The sequence below is a fragment of the Sinocyclocheilus anshuiensis genome, unplaced genomic scaffold (assembly GCF_001515605.1).
Source record: "Sinocyclocheilus anshuiensis isolate Anshui unplaced genomic scaffold, SAMN03320099.WGS_v1.1 scaffold2422, whole genome shotgun sequence".
Lineage (NCBI taxonomy): Eukaryota > Metazoa > Chordata > Actinopteri > Cypriniformes > Cyprinidae > Sinocyclocheilus > Sinocyclocheilus anshuiensis.
In genome coordinates, this window is record NW_015557345.1 from 100605 (window position 1) to 124364 (window position 23760).

The 23760-nt window shown below is 34.6% G+C and overlaps 2 protein-coding genes across 3 annotated transcripts in view; one reads left to right on the top strand and one right to left on the bottom strand.

Moving 5' to 3' along the window:
- The window catches only part of LOC107679111 (vascular endothelial growth factor receptor 3), a 54719-nt gene extending 51444 nt beyond the window's left edge, over positions 1 to 3275 (top strand). The window contains exons 22-27 of the mRNA XM_016474564.1: positions 242 to 341; positions 466 to 571; positions 712 to 824; positions 2415 to 2535; positions 2627 to 2712; positions 2834 to 3275. Of these exons, the coding sequence (XP_016330050.1) occupies positions 242 to 341; positions 466 to 571; positions 712 to 824; positions 2415 to 2535; positions 2627 to 2712; positions 2834 to 3047 (740 nt within the window). The 3' untranslated portion in view covers positions 3048 to 3275. The remainder of the gene's footprint in view (positions 1 to 241; positions 342 to 465; positions 572 to 711; positions 825 to 2414; positions 2536 to 2626; positions 2713 to 2833) is intronic.
- Positions 3276 to 4756: 1481 nt separating this feature from the next.
- LOC107679115 (endoplasmic reticulum-Golgi intermediate compartment protein 1-like) lies at positions 4757 to 23289 on the bottom strand. Of its 2 annotated transcripts, none has more exons than XM_016474571.1 (10): positions 23114 to 23289; positions 16709 to 16770; positions 14559 to 14586; positions 13731 to 13825; positions 11145 to 11269; positions 10789 to 10893; positions 10644 to 10704; positions 9155 to 9255; positions 5205 to 5327; positions 4757 to 5091 (listed from the first exon to the last, which is right to left on the bottom strand). In XM_016474571.1, the coding sequence occupies exons 1-10, from the start codon at positions 23131 to 23133 to the stop codon at positions 4984 to 4986; spliced, it is 828 nt and encodes a 275-aa protein (XP_016330057.1). In that variant the 5' UTR covers positions 23134 to 23289; the 3' UTR covers positions 4757 to 4983. The 2 variants fall into 2 exon arrangements, with proteins under 2 accessions (XP_016330057.1, XP_016330056.1); XM_016474570.1 differs by having other exon boundaries at positions 14559 to 14631.
- Positions 23290 to 23760: the final 471 nt, after the last annotated feature.

Consider the following 23760-nt stretch of genomic DNA (forward strand, 5'->3'; position numbering starts at 1 on the left):
TTCACGTTCTGCTTGTCTCTGGTGGAAATCAGGCGCGGACTGGCCATCAGCAGCTGATTTGGCCCGCTGCTTTTTTTATATATATATATATATATATATATATATATATGATTATTATTATTATTGATCCTTCAAATAAAGTGTTACCCTACAAATTAATTTTGTTCTGTTCTAAATTTTCTTAAACGTGTATAGAGTTTGATCACAGACTTACAGACTTGATTGAATCATGTCCCATTAGGAGCATCTCCATACCCCAGCATCCAGATTGACGAAGACTTCTGCAAACGACTTAAAGACGGTACCAGGATGAGGGCACCAGACAATGCGTCCCCTGAAATGTGAGCATTGGCCTGATGACTGTGTCTGTGTGTGTTTGATCTACTTAAGGCTGCTAATCAGACTGATGGCATCATACAGTGATGAAACTCTGAGCGCTCTGATGTGTGATATGTGTTCTGCTAGATATGGCATCATGCTGGCCTGCTGGCAGGGCGAGCCCAGGGAGAGACCCACGTTTCCAGCTCTGGTGGAGACACTTGGAGATCTACTTCAGGAAAACAGTCTACCCGTGAGGGAAAAAAACTTATGAGATTCTGTACATTCTGTACACTACCTTCTTTATATTTCAAGTCAGCTGGTTATAAAACTGATAGAATGGCTAATGGTGTATATTTTAATGATTATGTGAAATGTATTGTTTTTTTTTAGGAAATCCCGTTCAATGTGTCTCAGAGCTCAGAGGATGATGGCTTCTCACAAGCTTCCTCTAGACAACCATCACAAGAGGAGATCAGACTCGCCTGCAACACAATGTCCACTCGGTACATACACATTTTATAGCAGTGTTGGGGGCCTTATATTGACTTCCAGTGTTCTTAACCCTGTAAAGCCTGACATATGAAATAAGTCAGAAAAATACCTCACACTCAAGGAGGAAAAAAACATCAATTTTATTCAGACATCCAAAAAAACTAAAAATTTGCGATTTGGGGCTCTTGTTGATATTTGTGAAATTCTTGCTGATATTTATGAAATTCTGAAAGCTTGCAATGTAAATCAGTGAGATCTTTATAGCTCTATAGCAGACGTCTTACATAAAATGCATATAAATATCAGTTGTCACTCTATATCTCCTATCTCCCAATAATATGTCTTAGTAAGATGATATTTAAATGCTCAGGTTAATTATCAATGCTCTGTAGTTTTTATTGTGGGGGAAAAATCACATTACTTTTTGTGTATCATTAACAGTGTTCATGAAAACTAAAAACAAATGCTGACAACTTATACAAGCTAATCTGTTATTACTCAAGCATAAAAATGATATGGTACATGCATAATAGTACGCTAATAACAGTTTAACATAAACAGTGAGTCATCCAAAACTTCAAAAGTGTACACTGGATGATTTTTGTATTTTATGACTAGTCCCACAATGTTCTGGAATGTTCCAGAAAGCACTAGAGCAGGGTTCCTCAAATCTTGCCCTGGAGGCCAATGCGCTGCAGAGTTTAGCTCCAACCCTGATCAAACTCACCTACCTGTGATTTTCTAATGATCCTGAAGACATTGATTAGCATGCTCAGGTGTGTTTGATTAGGGTTGGAGCTAAACTCTGCAGGAAAGTGGATCTCGTGGGCCAGATTTGAGGATCCCTGCACTAGAGGATTACAGAATGTTACAGAAACTTCTAGAATGTTCCCATCCTTGCAAAAGCAAAATATCTTAAAAAAAAATTAAAAAAAACATGCAAATTTATTACAAACTTGTCTGTACTATACCAATGTTTAATAATTAATAATAGAAGTTCTAAAATGTACCTGACCTAAATTTGTACAAAAATATTGATGTGTACTACGACCTGAAGGGGGATGTTTTTAGTGTTCTGCTAGCTTTTACTTGCTCAGTATAACCTATCAACAACAGATGGCATGTAGTAGATTGTGTACAACAGATTTTTCAAGCAAAGTTTTGATCATGTTAATAATTAGAGGCCTTAGAAATTAATGTACATCAAATATGATACAGTAGGTTTAATAGGGTTAAATAAATGTTTGTAGTGTTTGCTAATGCTTGTAGTATGTTGGATTAGGGATTTGAATAAGCCTATAACCCTTAGTATGAAAAATATCTTATGTCTATGATAAATCATGTGTCTTATCAAGGAGAGGTGTGCTATTGTCTTTCTAAACAATCAGACTTAGATTTTTACATGGTGGACAATGAGACCAAAAAAAAAACTAAAACACATATTTACATTGAATGATATCTTCATCTCTCAAGACTAAAATATTAGTCACAACCACCTAGCAACCAGTCAGAACACCTTAGGAACCACATAACAGGACTGTGCTGGACTTTCCACTGTACTTATGCCCCTTTGTTGAATATATATGCTTCTCTCTGCCCAGATATTACAACTGCGTGCCTTTCACTGGCTGCATCATGGTCGGACCCTCCAGCACGTGCCACTCACGAGTGAAGACCTTTGAGGAACTTCCTCTGGAAATGACATCACACAAGACACATCAGGTACGACTAAGACCTCCAATATATGTATAGTTTTTATAAGCTGAAGAATGTTAACATGTATATTGTTTCATACATTTTTGTGTCCCTTTAGGACAGCCAGACAGACAGTGGGATGGTTTTGGCATCAGATGAGCTCGAGAGGTTTGAACACAAGCACAGAGGGGCCATGTTGAAAAAGTAGGTGAAACAAGATTATGCACACCATTTATCATTAGAAAAATGACTATGGCTCACTTCATTTATAATGGTTTCGTTTTCATACTCTGGAGTTGCATTAAGCATTGTGTAAACTCTGTAGTCCATCGGAGGGCCACAGCACAGAACACCTTATCAGTTCTCCGTCCATGAGCAGCAGCAGCACACTGCGCCCACCCTTCTTCAGCCAACTCTCGGGCCAAACCTTCTACAACAACGAGTACGGCCAGCTGTCGGAGGAGGGCGTCAGTGACTTCTTCTCCTTGTCGGATCAGGCCATATACCAGGGAGCCTGCCCGGCAACCTCCAACCTGTAACAGCACTGATTGGCCAATCGTAACCAGGCCCCGCCCCCTCACAACTAACTGAGCTGAAGTCTAGCTTTGTAAAGTTCTCTTAGCAGCCACTGGGTGGCACCATTATGTCCATTTGAAACAAAAAAAGTATTTTATCGCCTTAGTTACATATATCTTTATATAAAGAGTAAACTTCTTTTTATTTGTACAAAAAAAGAGAAAAGAACCAGGATGGAGGAAAAAAATTAAATAAAGGACTATATCATCTTTTGACTGATTTATTTTTTATTTTTTCAATTTATAAAGTGGCATTTGATGTAAAATATTTTTAAAATTGACAAATTTTACAATACTGCGTAATATAATATTATTCAACTACATTGCTATATTTTAATAATAATTTTATGGAAACATGTATTATATATTTTTATCAGTAGAAATTATTATTAAAGACAATAAACTCAAAGTACTCATTTAATAACCTAATTAAGATCGAGTCTTGTGTTAAATGGCTCCATAATGTTTATTTTGATACATTTTTAACATTATGGTAAAAAATCTGAATTTTGAAAAGACATTCAAACACAAACAAACAAACCGGCTGTTGCTGTGGTTTATTCTAACCATGGTAAACAAAGACAGAAAAATGTGGCGTAGCCCAGAAGTTGACATCCATGTGACTAAATGATCAAGTAGGGCTAAATTATAACCATTGAAACGAGCACGGAAACTCAACAGTCATGGTTTGTTTGATTTAAATAACTTTAAAGGTTCTAAAAGACTGACATATCCAAGTAGTTGTGCCGCGAAGCTGAAATGTAGGTTGTGGTTTCTGTTCTCATTAAATGAAGTGAAAACACACTTCTCTTGTCATGTCAACTTGTGGCAACGACGCATCGCACGTTTGACGCATAGCTTGCTTTCATGTGGAACAGTCCTGTGTAACCAGTTCAACCAGATTTTGGAACATGGTCAAAACACTGACAGGAAATTATTCAGCCTCTTTACAGCCGTGTTGAGAGGGAACGCTAGACAAGACGTTAACAACACGTTTCCAGCCTAAACTTCAAAACAATAAAAGGTTAACCAATAAACATTATGCACTGAGGAAATAAAAGTATCATTAAGCCACAGAGTACCTTTACAGACATGGAAATAAACCAAAAGCATTCCTTCAAGAGTCTTTCAGGTAAAAAAGAAGACATTCAGAATTTCCCTTCAATCAAACTAAAATAAAGGACCAGGTTAAAGAGGTTCAAAACCTTCAGGTTCATCTCCTGAAATACATACAGCTCACAGTTCACCCCCAAATCAAAAGAAATAAGAAAATCAATCAAATTTTAGGAACATTAAAATTGTTTGGATTGTGACATTTTCATGATAATTAAATACATTTAACCCCAAATTCTCATTACCATAATGCATCTGGACATTATTCTCATTGATGATAATTCCCATTAGTGTAATACAACACTGTAAAAATACAGTAAATTTTTTTAAATCTGCACATATTAAAAGCAAAATATATATATATATATATATTTATCAGTTATTATTTCTCTTGTGGAATTCTATTTAAACCAATCAGAGACACTATGCCTTGTATGTAACACTATACACTTACACATCTCAATAACGTCTGTTTGAATGAGGAAACCCTGGCGTCCTTCCAGAGAGTGAGACAGGTTCTTTCCACATCAGTTCCACTATTAAAGTTTTGGGTGAATTAATATGGCAGTGAAGTAAGGAAACCACCTATATCCTCCAAATGAAATCCCTGTAATTCATTGTATTAAATGTTTAGAGATGAAAACCAGTCTATCCAAATGAGCACACCGAGAAATGAACTGGCGTGACAATGTTTTCCAGTTGTGGCTAGTGTGGGTCAGGTTGTAATGACGGGTGTGCAGAGGTTTGGCTGGCATAAATAAAACACATGGTATGTAGATATGAGTACTCATGACATTTTCCCAATCTGGATTTTCTTCCAGGCTTCAGAGGCCGTGAATATGCAGGAGTCAATGATGCCGGCCACTGTGAACGTCCCGCCGATGATAGCGCAAATCTGACCGAGACAGAGTCAATATATATACAGTGGTGTGAAAAAGTGTTGGCCCCCTTCCTGATTTCTTAGAGAGACAGAGAGAGAGTAAGCTATAAACATAGAGAGTGACTCACAGTAGTGATGAAGCGGTAGAAGGGCTGTCTCCTCTCGGTGTATTTCACTGTGATTGGACTCAGGTCATAGCGAAACCATATCGCCGGGATGATGCGTCCTGTATGGCTGTACGCCACATACTCCTAGGAAAAAAATTAATAAATAAAACTTTTGGTCACACTTTAGTTTGGGGACCAATTCTCACTATTAATTAACTGTTAACTACGAATACCCTCCTAATTTGCTGCTTATTAATAATTAGTAAGGTAGTTGTTAAGTTTAGGTATGGTGTGGAGTAAGGGATCTAGAATATGGTCAAGCAGAATAAGGCATTAATATGTGCTTTATAAGTACTAATAAACAACCAGTATGCTCGTAATAGGCATGCTAATAAGCAATTAGCTAACAGTGAGAGTTGGTCCCTGAACTAAACAAAAATTGTTACCAAGCTTTTTCCATTGTCATGCATAATCAAAGATCGACTCTTTGACGTTACAATAATATATATAATTGAATTAGTAAATAATCACACAGTAATTCACAGCTGCACAGTACTGTGCATTAGTATACTGGGCTGTCAGTGCTCTATACTGAGCACAGAGACACACTGTTTATCCGTGTATGGCATATGGTGCATTCAGCTCATGTCGGATAGATCATATTTACGATGAATGCACATGAACACCTCCAAAAAGTAATTACAAAGCAGGAAACTCTCTTTAAACCCTGCGTTTCTGTTTATTATGAAGAACAGCATAAGGTGCTGCTGGAGGAACTCGATCTGTGTTATATCTCATAACTGAATTATGAGATATAAACTATGAATTATGAGATATAAAATCTGAATTATAAGATATAAATTCTGAATTATGAGATATAAACTGAATTATGAGATATAAACTATGAATTATGAGATATAAAATCTGAATTATTATATCATCTGAATTATGATATAGAAACTCAGAATTGAGAGATATAAACTGAATTATGAGATATAAACTCTGAATTATGAGATATAAACTCTGAATTTATGCGATATAAATTCTGAATTATGAGATATAAATGGAATTATGATATATAAACTGAATTATGAGATATAAACTATGAATTATGAGATATAAAATCTGAATTATGAGATCTAAACTATTAATTATGAGATATAAAATCTGAATTATGCGATATAAATTCTGAATTATGAGATATAAATGGAATTATGATATATAAACTGAATTATGAGATATAAACTATGAATTATGAGATATAAAATCTGAATTATGAGATCTAAACTATTAATTATGAGATATAAAATCTGAATTATGCGATATAAATTCTGAATTATGAGATATAAATGGAATTATGATATATAAACTGAATTATGAGATATAAACTATGAATTGAGATATAAAATCTGAATTATGAGATATAAATTCTGAATTATGAGATATAAACTCTGAATTATGAGATATAAACTCTGAATTATGAGATATAAACTCTGAATTGTGAGATATAAACTGAATTATGAGATATAAACTGAATTATGAGATCTAAACTCTGAACTATGAGATATAAACTGAATTATGAGATCTAAACTCTAAACTATGAGATTTTAAAAAATCTGAATTATGATATATAGAATCTGAATTATGATATATAAACTCTGAATTATGAGATATAAACTGAATTATGAGATATAAACTGAATTATGAGATCTAAACTCTGAACTGAGATATAAACTGAATTATGAGATATAAAAACTGAATTATGAGATATAAACTATGAATTATGATATAAACTGAATTATGAGATATATCATCTGAATTATGATATAGAAACTCAGAATTGAGAGATATAAACTGAATTATGAGATGTAAACTCTGAATTAAGAGATATAATATTTAAGAGATGTACTGCGTTAGGCTAACTGAGACTTGCATATCATTGCTCTCTTGTTGATGTTGATTGCTTCCATTGTCTTCATTTGTAAGTCGCTTTGGATAAAAGCGTCTGCTAAATGACTAAATGTAAAATACTCCAGTACTGTTTGAACTGAATACATGTGTTCTTCATATTCAAGAGAGGGGAATTAATTTTCTTTATAGGGGAAATTATTTTTAACCATATATAAACAAGCCCTCAGGTTCACTCCCACTCAGAGTGTAGGCGTCAGTGTGACACACTGAAAAACTACATTACATTTACATTTACATTTAGTCATTTAGCAGACGCTTTTATCCAAAGCGACTTACAGTTGGGGGATACATAAAGCGATTCTTCTTAAAGAGGCAAACAGACACAGGAAGTGGTTGTAATACCAAGTTCTTAGACATTGTTCAAATAAGTACAAGCTAGAAAGAGAAGGAATAAATAAAGAGAGAGAATTTTTTTTTTTTTTTTAATTACAAATGAAGACAACGGAAGCAATCAACATCAACAAGAGAGCAATGATATGCAAGTCTCAGTTAGCCTAACGCAGTACATCTCTTAAATATTATATCTCTTAATTCAGAGTTTATATCTCATAATTCAGTTTATATCTCTCAATTCAGAGTTTTTTAACATTACCCATGATTCTACAGAGAAATCTCCACCAATCAGCGAACTCAAATGAGCAAACCACACCAAAAGAGCTTCACCCACTCCCATGAAACACTGTAAATGATGTCTCCCTACGCTCTCAAACCATCTAAATATTTGAATATGCATATTTTGCAATAGACATAAAATATATTGTTTTAATATGTATATATAATTAACGATATTTCTCAATCGTTTTTATTTGATTATGCCTTGTTGCAATGCTTGTGGGGTTGAAGTTCTTTCCCTCGATAAAGTAAAGTACAAAATAATCTTGTACCTTTTGTTTTTTTGTCCAATTTTCAAATAGTTTTTTGCTTCAAATTAAAGTTTGTAAAATTGTGATTCGCCTTGTAGCTGGCTGGTTTGGTTTCATGGCTTATAACTCTGTAAAATAGGCTTTTAAAAAATCCCTATAGGTAAAACGAATGGGAAGAATACTTAGGGAACCAAGACCTCTCAAAATGTAAGTACTGTTGCACTACGCCAAAACTCAAACCACTCCTAAAGCAAACATGCACATTTTAGATTATGTATTTATATTTAGATTTTCTTTTGTAGGCCTGTTGTATAATGTAAGTAGCAGCACTGAAAAACATTAAAAAGGTTTTAAATATAATTTTATTTTAAATAAAAATAATACACATTATCATATTACTACCTGTAATTAATCACCTTTCTGCTATCCAACTATTTCATTATTTAGTTTAAAATATTATAACCTAATAAAAATGCAAAAACAATAAAATGTATGACTGTAAAACCCACACGAAAAAAGATAAATTAAAAGTAGCCTAATTGCGTGAGGATAAAACACTGATATGTCTAGTCAAATCTCCAGGTTAGAACAGCCAATGAAAGCCATTCAATTGGCCACAATTACGGCCTCATTACTCATTACAAAACAGTCTTTGGCCTAAAAGCAATACATAAAATAAGAATGAATTTAAACATTGTTGACAATTACTCAATAAACAATTATACTTACATGATTATCAAATCAGTTGCTGCTGAACACTTTCAGGTAATGACTTTCTGTTTCACAGGCATGTCTCCTAGAGCCTTGCAGAGTCAAAGGTTTGACACTACACTCATACTTTAAGTACTTTTTACACCCTCTGAATAAGAACAACCTGACTACATATTAACTCACAGCACATGGCTCTCTGGTCACGTACACACATAATGCCGCCAGCTGTCACTGCAAATGTCCCCTGAAGTGCCTTTAGAGGTGATAAATGGTTGATGGTACTTAATAATAGAGAGACATAATTCATTCAGCATCTGTGGTAAACACAGGCTGATTTGGAAGCCATCAGCAAATCGCATTCATAAATTTAAACTCGTAATTTCAGACGAGCTTCTCAGTAACGTGGATATGTGTGGCTCAGATTACCTTGTTTGCCACAGTGTACTGGTAGGAAAATCTCTGCTTCCCTCCCAGGTCCTCGTAAACTGTAGGGACGATCTTGAGAATGTAATCGTGAGATGCTAAAGCTGAAGAAAAAGAAACACATGGCTTCATTTCTCTAGAAATGATATACAGATTCAGAGGAACAGACAGGATGGTAGCTTATTTCAATTGAGTGACGTTGTTCTTTCTCCTGTTACTGTGATCTATTTATGTGCAATACAATCTGTGATGCGTGTTCGGTTGGACGCTCATAAGCATTGCACTTCGATGTCTCTCAGTTACACGAGTCGACAAATGGACAAGCGCAAGCAGTGTGTGCAGCAGTAATGCAGCGATAACAGTCTTGCTCATACTTAAAGGTTTGAACAAACTCCTACAGTAACTCAAAGTATTACATTTTGTTACGTGTTACTTCTCTAGTATTAAGGACGTATTATTTTTAGGTCATTTGATATGTGTTTTGGTACTACAATTAAGGTATTTTCACTCCAAGGATGGACTTTAACTATAAAGTTATAATCATGGTTCTAATTCTATGAGAATAGTAAAGTCCACACAACAACAACACAGAGGAACAATACAGTTGGAATGACTTTCAGAACAATTTATTTCCAGCTGATGAATAATAAAAACATTACTAGCCAATTAGAATCCACTTGACTTTTAAGAGGTTGAGCATTCGGAGAGTCTCTCTAACCTTGCCTTGCCAGATAGAAGATTTATTGCCATTTATACAAAGTCATGAGGGTCTGCAGGGGTCCTCTATGTGATATACTTTCCTTCATGTTTTTTCTGCATATTGATTACACCTCATGACTTTCTTGGTTGCGCCACATGACTTTTATTTGGCAGACAAAAATATTTCAAATATCACCAAGCAGAGAAGCAGTTCTGTTACAGTATTTTTCATAAACAATAATAATAAGCGAGTATGGTAACACTTTACAATAAGGTTTTATTTGTTAACATTAGTTAACATAAACTAACAATGGGAAAAACATTTAATATTATTAGGAAATATCTGTTAATATTATTTAATGGACCTGGCCTAACATGAACTAACAATGAACAGTTGTACTTTTAGCATTATATATTGCATATTTAATGTTACCAATTATTAATAAGTACTTTAATGAATGCATTGTGCATCGTTAGTTATTCTTAGTAAATGCATTAACTAACATAATGAAATAATGGGACCTTGTTATAACGTTTTACCATGATAATGAGGCTTCTTCATTAGGATACCAGGGCAGTTGCATCACCCTGACATTGTTGACACAAAAAATTAAATACACTCTTCATTGAAGAGGTTTATTCAAATCACTGCACATATGAATTGCATTTTAAAGTATTTCTGAACACATTCTTACAGAACTATATATACACATACACAAAAATGCCTTTGCTTTGCTTACGTACGCTATATGTCTATAGAGTAAGCATCTAGAAAGCTCACAAAAACACATACCATTGGACTGAAGTCTGTTGGCTCCACCTAATGCATTAAAAGCCCCCTGGACATGCTGCACCTGCAATTGAGTGACATGACACTGTGACACATGTTTATTTTACATTGTCTATAATTCTTATTGACTGCATGTGGACGACCCAACCTGAAGCTTCTCCCCAAAGGCGAGTTTGTGGATGATGTGGGTCATATCAGGGCTCTGCGGCTGAGCAGTCGCACTGTGTGTTGACACATGAAAGTTTCCTGGAACCTACAGAAAACAGACCAAGTCAACACCATTATCATACAGGCAAACACATCAGATGGTACAATTTCCATTCACTTGAGAGAAGGCCTTTCATTTGAAGACAATAATGGTTAAGCCCTTCAGGTAGCATGTGAATCTACAAGGACACTAATGACACTCCTTATAGCTTCTAGCCTTATGATGAGAAGTTCCACAAGAAACATTCAACACCAAACAAGTAGAAAAGAATGCATTTGACATCAAGCACGTCTTACTTTATTAATACTGAACTCCGCTTCAAAGCGGCACCCGTGACCGTTGTTTAGAGGCACTTTCATTGAATTGTCTATGTGGCCCACTTCATGCCGCCCCATCTCATCCTGGATGTCCAAACCCACCACTATGTATATACAAATATATAGACACAACAGAAAATAGAAAAATACAGACACAGAGCTTGAAACACTTTCATTTACATTGTACAAAAGGACACTTTTACAATAACAATTACAATAAATAAAAAAAAAACCTTTCTCAACTGTTCTTGGTGTTTTGGAGCTTGATAGAGTAACTGGCCAAGTCATTTTTTGGTGAACTTTAACAAACAAATATCTTCATACATATGCATCAAGTTCATGAGTTCAGTAGAATCATTATACACAACTGTTTATTTGACCTTTCACAGCTAAGAAATAAAAAACCTCAGTAGTGTGTCATAGCAGATCTTCTGACAGTGGTGTATGCTAACAGCATGTTGTCACGCCCAATGCTATTTTAAGACTGCCTTCCTAAATGGCCGAGAACGCAACACTGACTCTTTACCCCTGTGATGACTATACTATTCATGAAATCAAAAGCACAAAAAATAAAGGCCAGCCAGAAAATGAAAGGAAGAATGATTCTATTAAACGTTTTCCAGTGTGTTTGACTATTTCCACTGAGCTAAACTACTGACGTTGCACTGGTCGCTCATTACTGATTGGACAATTCAAGCCTTAAACCACAACATCTTTTTTGCCAGTTTTTAGATTCCAGTAAACTTTGAACACAAAATCTCCACTCATTAAAGAGCAAATGTGTGAACGAAAACAATTAATTGCCTTTTTAAGATGCGTGCCCAGAATACTAAAGGTCTTGCAACATTTTCTTAGCGCATAAAGGAAAAAGCATCCACATTTTCCACATAAGCACACAAGTGTCGAAAAGTCACGTTGCTACTTCAAGGGAACAATGTGTATGCCTCCAAAAATTAAAACTAATTTAGCATGGTAAGAGTAACAACATGGAAAGACCACATGTACTTTTGTAAAAAAAAATAAAAAAATAAATAAAATTATTAAAAAAAAAAAAATCCTTTTCCGAGGATAACATGATATGGCATGTCAAATGCCATGTATCAATTATCAGTTATTATGGACCAAATTGAAGTCTTATGATCCATTCATAACATGTGCTATTATTGCTTTTATCATTCTAGACATTTCATCTGGTATACAATAAAATAAGCAAAAAAAAAAAAGCCCAATTGACTTGCATTGAAGTAATGACTCGAGTCATATTTAGAGGCCAGAATTTCAGAGAGGCTTACATTTGACTTCAGAAGGCCAGCATTAACCACCTAGCAACCAACCACAACACCTTAGAAACCACTCAAGAATACATTACGTACATATCAATCCCCTAACAACCACCCTAAATACCTTAGCATCATGGAGGCAATATGGGAAACAGGCACTCGCGTTCTTCAGAAAAGGTCAAACTTGACGTCTACTTGTACTTCTAATAGTTGTTTGAAAACAGTACATTAAATGAGGTTATTATTGAGATCACAGTAAGGCTTGTCTCCATGACTCATAACAAAATCAGACAAACTTGGGTTTCAGTCAGAAGGGCCTCATTTAAAAGAAAATGCGTCTTCCATAATAGGCAGAACTGCCCAAGACGTTGCTCTGAACATAGTTTGGGCTCCGTGTAATGTGTGTGAAACAGCACATCTTTGCAAACATTTGAGGATCTGCCCGAAAATGACATCAGAGGTGACCACAATTCCTCTGAGGGTGCTGACCTTTATAAACACAATCTTTAAGTCACTTTGCAAACAAATTTCAACAGCAAGGGACACTGGTTAATGGTTATGCTTGGTAAAACTCATCAGAGGACCCGTATTTCTATGATCCTAATCTCAATATTTTTAGGATTTTTTTCCCTATTTATTGAGACAAAAGAGTCACATTCAAAATATTTAATAGCTATTTACCTAGTTATCTTCCTAAAATACAGTAAAAATCTGCATATAATCAATAAACACTTTTCACTAAATAAACACAAGGAAGAATATATAACCATTTTCAGTTAAACGTTTCCTCATTTTATCTCACTAGCAAAGTCATTTGACACATTGCCCAGCCTTAATCTAAATAACTAGTGATCAACTATTGTCACAATATTCCAATTGTGACTTAATAGTTGATATCTAGTTAAATAGGGCATGTGACCGAATCATTTACGCAAACATGACATATCAGGTATTATTTGGCAAACTGGTATGCAGAGCATTACCAAATATGAAACAGTATTTCCCCATATGCTTGCTCTCGTATGACTATACGTTTCCCGTTTGATGGACGGATAGGTCTATCCTAATCCTTCTGTGACAAAGCCCACACAATGTGTCTCAAACTGAGACTTTCAGTGATGGTAAAGTTTTGGATTCTTATCACAATGTACGTCAGGAGCTCTGCTAAATGAATTAAGATCCCATACTAACAGTAATGTCACTGCTAACACACATAACATGTCAACAAAGGATGATGTGATACACATGTGGTAAGAGTGTTTATGTATTTTATGTATATACTCACAATCACAGTGTAAGTTTGGCAAACTGATGTTTAAACTCACATCTATCTTCCCCCCACTGTCCTTATCAGGGTCATCCACATACAGTTCATTTACTCTGTAAACACACACACACACACATGAAAACACAAACATTAAATATAGTACTGACAAGCATTAGCCATCTGTAAAGTTCAACTGCTAATAATTATGCAAGCCTGACAGTAAAATAACAAAATTGCAGTGAGTGCAATTTTCGTTTCCTCACTTCCCCCGGTGAACACTTGAAAGCAGTTGACAAACAGGCACCAATGTCTACGTCCTGTGTGAAACTGATCTGTCACTAAAGTTACAACAGTGTGATTGCATTCGGGTCATAAAGTCATGCATCTTGAGTGTTGATAAAAACACCTCAAATAACCATTTTCAACAAAACCGAAACATTTTTACTAACTCTAAAAATGTCATATGGTCTAACCATCGCCCTAAAATCAATGTATTGTGCACTAATATTATTTTGGATTCAAAAATATTCTGACCTGTTCTTGAGGTTGAATTTTTTTAGGTTCAGATTTTAAACTAGACTTTTTTTCCCTTCATTATGATCTTTGGACTGTTGGATCACCTAGACATTTTTGATTATAAACCCCACCAAATAAATAAATAAATAAATAAATAAAATACAATTAATTTTAATTCAGAAATTAAAAAAACATTCATCATAACATGCTTGTATGTAAGTCTGTGTCTGTGTAAATTGTATTTATATATCTTCTGGACCCCAAAAAAAAAAAAATCATGTCATTGCCATTTTTGACTGATGTCTTTATGAGAACAACATTCATACATACATTTCTGTAGCGATAAATCCCGTCAGTTCTGAGAGAAAGAGGAACAACATGAAGACACAGCAGCATACTGAAACTAAGGGGATAAGAAAAGGTCAAGAAAACAATAGTGAGCTGTTTGTATAACAAAACTAGTTATATTATGTGAAGATATTTTCAAAGTAATATTTTAAGTCAGTGCTTGCTGAAAGTAACTCATTTTCAGAAATGTTCTTTGTTGTTAGCAGTGATGTCATTTCTCAAAATTATGTCTGACCATGCAAAATTATTACAACATGTCAAGTGTATATAAGAGTCAAAGGGGCATTACATAGGGGTGTTCAAGAGGCGAATAAACATGCGTGGCTTTATTGCTCTGGTTAGTGTAATCGTTACCAAGATCAACATGTGACCAAATTAGTCAAACTAGAAAGCTGGCTGCAGAAGCTAGTGCATATTTACAAACCCGATTCCAAAAAAGTTGGGACACTGTACAAATTGTGAGTAAAAAAGGAATGGAATAATTTAAGTTTGTACATGGAGACAGTCTCCAGTGATCTGTGGTCATGTGACTTTGTGGCTGACACATACTCTGACTCTGGTTTGTTCCAGTTTACTCAAGCTAATGTTTAGCTAAAACACAAACAATAAGGCATGTCGCTATGACACATAGCTCACGGATTCAGGTTCAATGTCGGTTATATCACTTGCCCCACTTTAATGAAGATAATACTGGGAAAGAATTAACACTTTGATGATATAATTATTACTTGAGTTGATTCAATCAGACAGATGACGAGATCTTCTTTAAAAACAGGATGGATTAAATCATACAAATAATGCTATCTTCACTGATTTAGCTTATTGTCTTTTTCCCTTCCCTCTTTTATATCTATCTTTTTGTCAACTCTACAGAAAGGCAGAAAAGTTGATTAAATGAAATGGATGCAGTTATCGTTGTAGATTATTGATTTTTGTTTTCCCTATCTGTTTCATTAACAGTACAGAAAAGCCTTAAAAACACAATCAATGAAACCAGACAGATGCAGTTTATCATAGTATTTGTATCGATTTTTTTCTGTCCTGTTTCCATATTGTTAACTATAAGGAAAAGCTTTAAAAGTCCATAAAATCAAACAGATCCAGTAATCTTAGTAGACGTTCATTTTGAAAAGATCTTAAAGGGATAGTTCACCTAAAAATGAAAATTCTGTCATCATTTACTCACCCTCATGTTGTTCCAAACCTGTATGAGTTTCTTTCTTCTTCTGAACACAAAAAATTATATTTGGAAGAACGTGGGTAACCAATCAGTTTTGGGACCTCAATGAATATATACACAGTAGTCAACATTTGAAGTGGATCAAAACCTTTCATCAAAGTTGTCCTAAAACCAAAACAATACCCGCTCTTGTCTTAGGACAACTTTTTTGAGCCACTTCAAATGTTGACTACTGTATATGTACATATACATATATATATATTTTTTTTCTTTTTCTTTCTCCATACTATGGAGGTCAATGGCTACCGTCAACTGTTTGGTTACCAACATTCTTCAAAATATCTTCTTTTGTGCTCAAGAGAAGAAAGAAACTCATACAGGTTTGGAACAACTTCAGGGTGAGTAATTGATGACTGAATTTTCATTTTTGGGGTGAAATATCCCTTTAACACAACTACCCTAGATATTTACATTTGGGTACTTGAGAACTTTATCACAGAACCGGTTAAGGAGCTAAATATTTAGGTTGAGTTTAGGGTTGGTCTACACAGGTTTCAGCAAACATTACTAAATCTTAAGTAATTCACTTGAGGCCAAAGCAACAATGGACAGAGCCACAGGAATGAGGGTAGAATGACATAGTCCTACGTATCATATTATCATGAGTCAAACGGCAACACCTAGTGTTACAAACATCCTTCCATCCGAATCATGAGGATACGATGAGCCATACTCAGTTAGGAACAGTTAGGAAACTAAAACTGACTCAGCAAATTGGTTTGGAAAAAATACAACTGTGGATCAAAGGAGGAATGTTGATGTAAGCACACAAATAAAGCGGCAGAGTAGCAACAGGCAGTAAAAGCCAGTGCCAGATGAAGCAAGCTATTGGTTTACTGGAGTGGATGAGGGTCTATGATGGCAAATGAACATTATAAACATTGGCACTCACTAAAAGCTCCAGTATACGTGGGCTGGGTAAGATCTTTGGGCACTTTCCTGTAGATATCGAACCTGGAAGGAAAAGAGAGAGAAGAATAAGAGAAAAAAGAAAGGTAAACATTGCAGACTCCTGGGAAGAGTTCATGTGAAAGCACATTGTGTTCTCAGTGTAGTTTAAGGCATTACAGAGGAGTTTAGGAATGTCCATGAAACACCGGCCCAGACGCAACAGTCTAAGCAACCCCCACTTCTTGAGTTACACCTCTTCCTCTGCATTCCTGCTTTTCAATCACAACCTTCTTCACCAACATATTTCTTCACACAACATTGTGGCTGAGGTCAGAGCAAAGGCTGTCAGCACTGAATAAATACACATCGATCACTGTGACCAGAGTGAATGTCAGGGAAGGCAAACAATACACATTTCAAAACTACATACCTAAAAACTATTGGCTTAAAAAGGGCCCTTCAGGCTACACTACATGTCAAAATAGATATACATTTTTAAAATGAGATACATTTACTTGCAGTTTTGTTTTTCGCTGAATTACTGTCACTTGATTTTTTTCCCCCTTTAACCTAAATTTAGTGAGGTTTAGCCTGAAACAAGTGAAATACCTACAAACCAAACAAGACAAAATAATTACAAAACATCTTGTTTGTAATATATTTTGCTACTCCAAAGAATGTATATTGTTTTAATTATGTTTACATATTCTGTTTAGAAAAAACAAGATCGCTGAGTCTCACTAAGAAACAATCAAGGTGATATTTCAGCCCAAACCCATAAGGGAAACAATAAATAATACAATATTTTGAATAAATAAAACAAAATAAAAATAAAAAAATGTCATGTTACTTATCCAACTTAACCAAAAAATATATCATATTCCATAATTTTCTGTATTGAGGTAATGACTGGCATTTGTTATTTTTATGAATATACTGATAACAAATATAACAAAACATTTTAATAGTCTTGAAAAATGCATTTTTTAATTTGAGTGAAATATGACTAATATGAAATATGACTACAAAAATACAGATTTATGATTCACCCAGACACTGGTCAAGAACAGGATTTTTTTGCAGTTGAGCAAATTAACTGCACTCTATTGTGTGCAACTGCACAATACTTAATTCTTCAGGTAATATGCATTTCCACTGTACTGCACTGAAAAACATCTGCATTTGCTGTCAAAAGTAGACCAAGCTCTTAGAATGCCTTAAAAACTAATGGCCCTCCTTTGAATAAAACACAGTATAGAGAACAATGAAGCAATACATGATATATGCAATTCTATTAAATAACAAAGACAGTTACTGCACAACAAACTGTCAGTTATGTTTATTTATTAACAGAAAATAAACTACAATCCTTGGTTCGTTTAAGACGACACTAAGAAAGAAGTAAACTCTCCACGAGTCCATGCGTAATATTACACCCTTTAGGAATGTGTCCAATCCTTGACTTTTTAAGGAGCTCTCAAACTGTGTTAGCTCCAAAGCAAAACTATCCAGCTCGGAGTCTTGTGCCCTTTTTCGGCTTTGAAACCTTCACGCCGCCTGCCCTCAAAAACACGTACATCTGTGAACATTTCTTGCAGTGAAATGACCCAAGCTGACGCAATTCTGGGGGGGGGGGCTGGCGTTTCTCTGCTATACCCATGACAGGAACCACATAGTTCACCGTGTTCTGACAGAAGAGCTCACAGGATGTAGAAGGGAACCCCATTGTGTGAAACTCAGGAGAAGGACATGCTGTTCCTAAACCACTGACATCCCTGATGTCTTCATTTACTGTGCAACACCCGATTTTGTAAACGAGACTGAAGAATATACAGTGGCCCCGAAGTAGATTTTTGTGTCTAATGGAAAAAAAGAAAGAAAACGATAGTCATATTCAGTGTTAAAATGCTTTATGGAGCGACTGTACTCGTATGACTTTCTGCTATCAAACTGAAGAGCACTTTCATTAACTGTAGTTTAATATAAATCTGTCTGTATTCACACATTCATTTAAGCCTAATGAACTTTCTGGACCAAATACCACACGAAGGGCAAGCAATATTGGTACATGCACTTGAACATCATTGTATGAATTTATACAAATTCACCACCGCATAAAAGAGTTACACTTTCTTATGAGATCAGGTCAGATCTCAAGAACAGATATCACCACAACTGAAAACAGGGATTTTGAAAATGCATAGAAAAGTCTAAACTCAAACTAAATGCATAGAAAAGTCTAAACTCAAACTAAATGCATAGAAAAGTCTAAACTCAAACTAAAGCTAATGTCTATATGTTTATCTCTTTACACACAAAAGTGTGTTCAGTACACACACAAAAACGTGGATTAGGCAGAACAGACACGATTTTCAATGTGTTGCACAACAGGTGTAACATTTACACGTTCCCCCAGGCTGTTGAAGAGGATCTCTCAGATATTTCTTATTATACGTCAGCACACGCTGAAGGGCTCATATATTAACAGATACAAGACTGTACCACAGTGACAAAGGAATGTTTTTATCAAATTATACTGTGCAAATGTTAGTTTTTAGCCAGAATTAGGGCTGCACAATTATGACAAAAATCATAATTGTCGATTATTCCCTTGAAATTGTAATTGCGATTATTAATTATGATTATCTCAATTTACATTGAATGATGTTCATACCATTGTTTGATGCAACTGCATGCTGTATTTTTATATGAAAATAAACAAGCTGAAAACACTAACTGAAAAACCTTTAGTGCTTTTCTATAGTATTAAGCCTCAAATGTCAAATATACATCGGATTGGTTTCTTCTTTAAATTATAAAAAAGTAAAAATATGAGTGGTATTATAATGTTATACTAAAACAAATTAAAATAATGGGAAAAACCCTTAAGATAACATGTAGAAAGAAAAAAAACCGCATCTTAAGCGTGCAGAATAACATAAGTGGAACAATTCATTACTGCTTTGAACGATTATGTAATTGTGGCGTCTATAATTTTAATCACGATTAGAAATTCGATTAATTGTGTAGCCCTAACCAGAATATTTACACTGAATTATAAATGTATAGTGTAAACACAGTACCAGTCAAAACTTTGAAAACACATGGCTGAATTTACCATTTCACTGTCTTTTATCTTAAGGCTTCTGCTTAAAGCTTGAAATTAGTTTTGCAGACAAATATAAATCGTGCCAATAAAAACTAAAAACGATTAAAACATTATGAAGAATTCTTAAATGGATGGAGTTAGAGTGGAAAGTTAAAATTTCTGGCATACATGTGAACTCTTACAATAAATATACAATAAAATAAATTTGATGTCCTCTATAACTGCAACATCAGACACAGTATTATGATTCATTTTTGCTTAAGCAATATCACAATGATGTACACAATGTGGTGAGCTTTTCTTCATTATTTTTGTTCTGTCTATGAAAACAATTCCAAAGCAGGATCAATTATGGCCCGTGTAGTAAACACAAGACTAGTGATACAACCCGTAAAACATTCAAGTGCTGTTAAACGTAATAGAGCAACTAACATTTTTTTTCTCTTTGTTTCTTTTATTTCTTTCTTTTAATAGCTGGATGAAAAGCCACAATGAATAGAGTTAAAAATTATTTATGTTATTATATGTTGTCCACCAAACATTGATCAATGCAATTTGAAGGCTATGAAACAAATATAGTGAATGCATCTAAAAAGAAACGGTTAAAATATAAACATTACTTTCTAAAGCCAAAAACAACAAACTGATTGCTTTTTTACAGTACAATTTGAAGTCAATAAGTTAAAAATGATCATAAATACAAAAGCACAGACTGTATGTTAACTGGTACAAGGAACACACACATCCATTCATCTGAATATAGAAATTATATTCAATTTATACTCGTATATAATAATAGTCCATTTACTGTCACTGCACTCACAAAAATCCAAGTACTTGTTACATGTAGAATTATAAACCTAACGAAAAATTTGCAACATGTATATTTTAGAATTATTGCAATTCTGTTCTATTGTGCTCAGTCTGTTTTACATGCACACACCAATGCTCATTCACTGAACTCTGTGAGGTTCTCACATGTACTCGCAGATTTGTTGTTGTTTATCCATTATTATAGATTTTATGAATTAGCTGTTGCAGTTGTACAAGCCAGTTGTATAATTGTGAAGTCAGTTGACTGGAATGAACTGTGGTATAATAGTGTGTTCCACAGCAGGAGGTTTATGAGTCTATTCTCAGGCACACAGCACCATTCTCTGTGTGTTTTTAAAGAGGAAGTGATGTCTGCTATATAAAGAACTAATGGTTTTATTTCAGGCCTCTTTGGCACTTTCATTGGGGAATCAGATTAGTCTACACATGAGCTAAAAGGAAGCTTGATTGGAAACAAGGAAACAAGGTTGTGTTGTTGCCTTAGCAACCAACAATTAAGTATTATGATGCAATAGCACAATGCCCGCAGCCCTATATATGCATATGCAACTGTTAAAGCAAACCAAAGACAAAAATGCTGGACATTAAACATCTAAATAGACGGGGGGAAATTGTTTAAACGTTACCCTGCCCAGAACAGCCTCAGAGAACTTTCAGTGCAAACAAAGACAGGAAATATGCTGGCGCCTGCTACCACCGATATTTACAATTCATTTCATTCTGAATCTGTCTACAGTCATCCGACACATTAGAGTCTCGAGAAAAACATGATCTTTATAGTGATGTTCTATTTTTATAATTATTTTTGTTACTTTGTTTGGGGAACATATAAATACTGAATTTCACACATAATTACACATTAATAACTCAAAATTAACATCAATACCTTTGTGCCATTAAGTTGAATTACATTACAGCTTCTGACACAAATACTATTAAACTAATTTATAGGCATAAATTACAATTCAGATTTAATGATTATTTTTCCTCGTATCTCGACATGAAAAAATATGCGACGTTAACAATTAGAGAAAAATTATCACACTACCGAATGTTTAGGGTCAGTAAGAATTTTTTTTTAAACAAATGAATACTTTTATTCTGCAAGGATGCATTAAATTGATTAAAAGTGACGGTCATAACATATAAAATGTTACAAAGCATTTCTGTTTCAAATAAATGCTGTTCTTTTGAGTTTTCGATTCATCAAAGAAACCTGAAAAATGCATCACGGCTGATAATAGCAACACAGATAATAATCAGAAATGTTTCTAATAATCAGCATATTAGAATGATTTCTGAAGATCATGTGACACTGAAGACTGGAGTAATGATGCTGAAAATACAGCTGCGCATCACAGAAATAAATCACAGTTTAAATCATATTCACATAGAAAACAGTTATTTTAAATTGTAATATTATTTCACAAAATTACTGTTTTTACTGTGTGTTTGAGCATAAGAATTTCTTTCAAAAAACGTACACACCACAAACTTTTGAAAGAAATCAATCTCGACAAATTAATCAATCATTGTTTGTCTCGTTTGTCCTCCATAATTGGCTATGCACATAGCACAACACAAACTTTTTGTCATGGATAATAACAATTACATTAAAAATACAAGAAAAAGACATAGTAAGCATTGAGTGCATTCTGATCTACAGACATGTTTTTCTTGATTCATTGTGGATAATACCAGTCAGTACCTAATGTGTCTCTGCAAATGTATAACTGTATTAAAATTATACAAGCCACCAACCTATTCAGTTACAGATTCAATGTTAATATGTTCTTTCATAGACAATTCTTTGGTTTCCATATAGCAGCAGAACTCATGCTGTGATGCATTTGAATGTCATTTGCACATATTGTGGGTCCTATTTTGTATTTGCATAACCATGCAGTGTAACCAGTATGAGCAGGAATTTAGCATTAAAAAAAGGCAAGTGGACGACTATGCAACATCAATATTAAATGTTATGTCTTATGCAAAACTGACATAATTCTTGCTTAGAACACAACTTTTGATGTATCTTTCCAACACTAATTTAGGATGCTACTAAATGCACATCTACAACTTTTCACCTGCACCTAAATCAAGTGATAAATGCTGCATGCAGTTGCCAAAAGACTGCTGACAGCATCCTGCTCATATTTGCATTAATACTTGTTTTTTACAGAACATTAACACAAAAAAAGAAATGGCTGTAAAAGTGTTTTCACAATACAAGCCGGGCATTCTTCTGTAGTATGTGGAATTACTAGCTGTCTTAAAACCTAGTGAGCTGCTTAGACAGCAGTTTAGTGCATGACAGACGCATTTACGCAAAATACTAGGTAGGTAACGTTAGCTCACTAGGTTTTAAAGCACTACCATTGTGTCTATGGTGGACGTGTTTGATTCATGCACTAAAGAAAAAAACACAAGCTCACGACCAACTCGCTTCAAACTTCTACTCACCTCCGCACATCGAAAGTCATTATGTCTGCACGAATAAAATAAAAAAATATATATTTGACATATAATACTTGATCAAATAAAATCAAGGCAAGCGTGTTTAAAGATAAACGACACAACTAGGGGAATACTCCAGAATCTTCCTTCAATCCTGCCGGCTGTTCAGACCGGATGTGACATCCGCTTAGTACGCTTTGCACAATCCTATTGGTCGGAGGGGAGCGAGCAGCGTGATTCTGTTTCCGGTTAATAAATAAGTTGTGGCGTGCAACTAAAACGTACATGTGGCTATGTTGTGTTCTTCCTGTATCATAATGAGAACCTATTGGAATTCTGCTTAACTTGACTGAAATCTGATCTTCATTTAATAATAATAATAATAATAGGCTTCGATAATTAATCAGTTTACATTGCCATGTCTACATAAAACAAGTTATTTTTACAATTGATGTCTAAAGTATATACAGCCTTGTTCTGTAGCAACAGACTGTCCGTGAGCTGAAACTCAACATAAGTTGTGCCATACAATATGACAGTGATTCTAGAATCAACAGCAATGGCACAAAAAGAAGAAATGACATATTTCACAATGGGAACAGAGTACCGACCACAGTCAGTATCAAGTAATGTAGGGTTAGGGTTATCCCAAA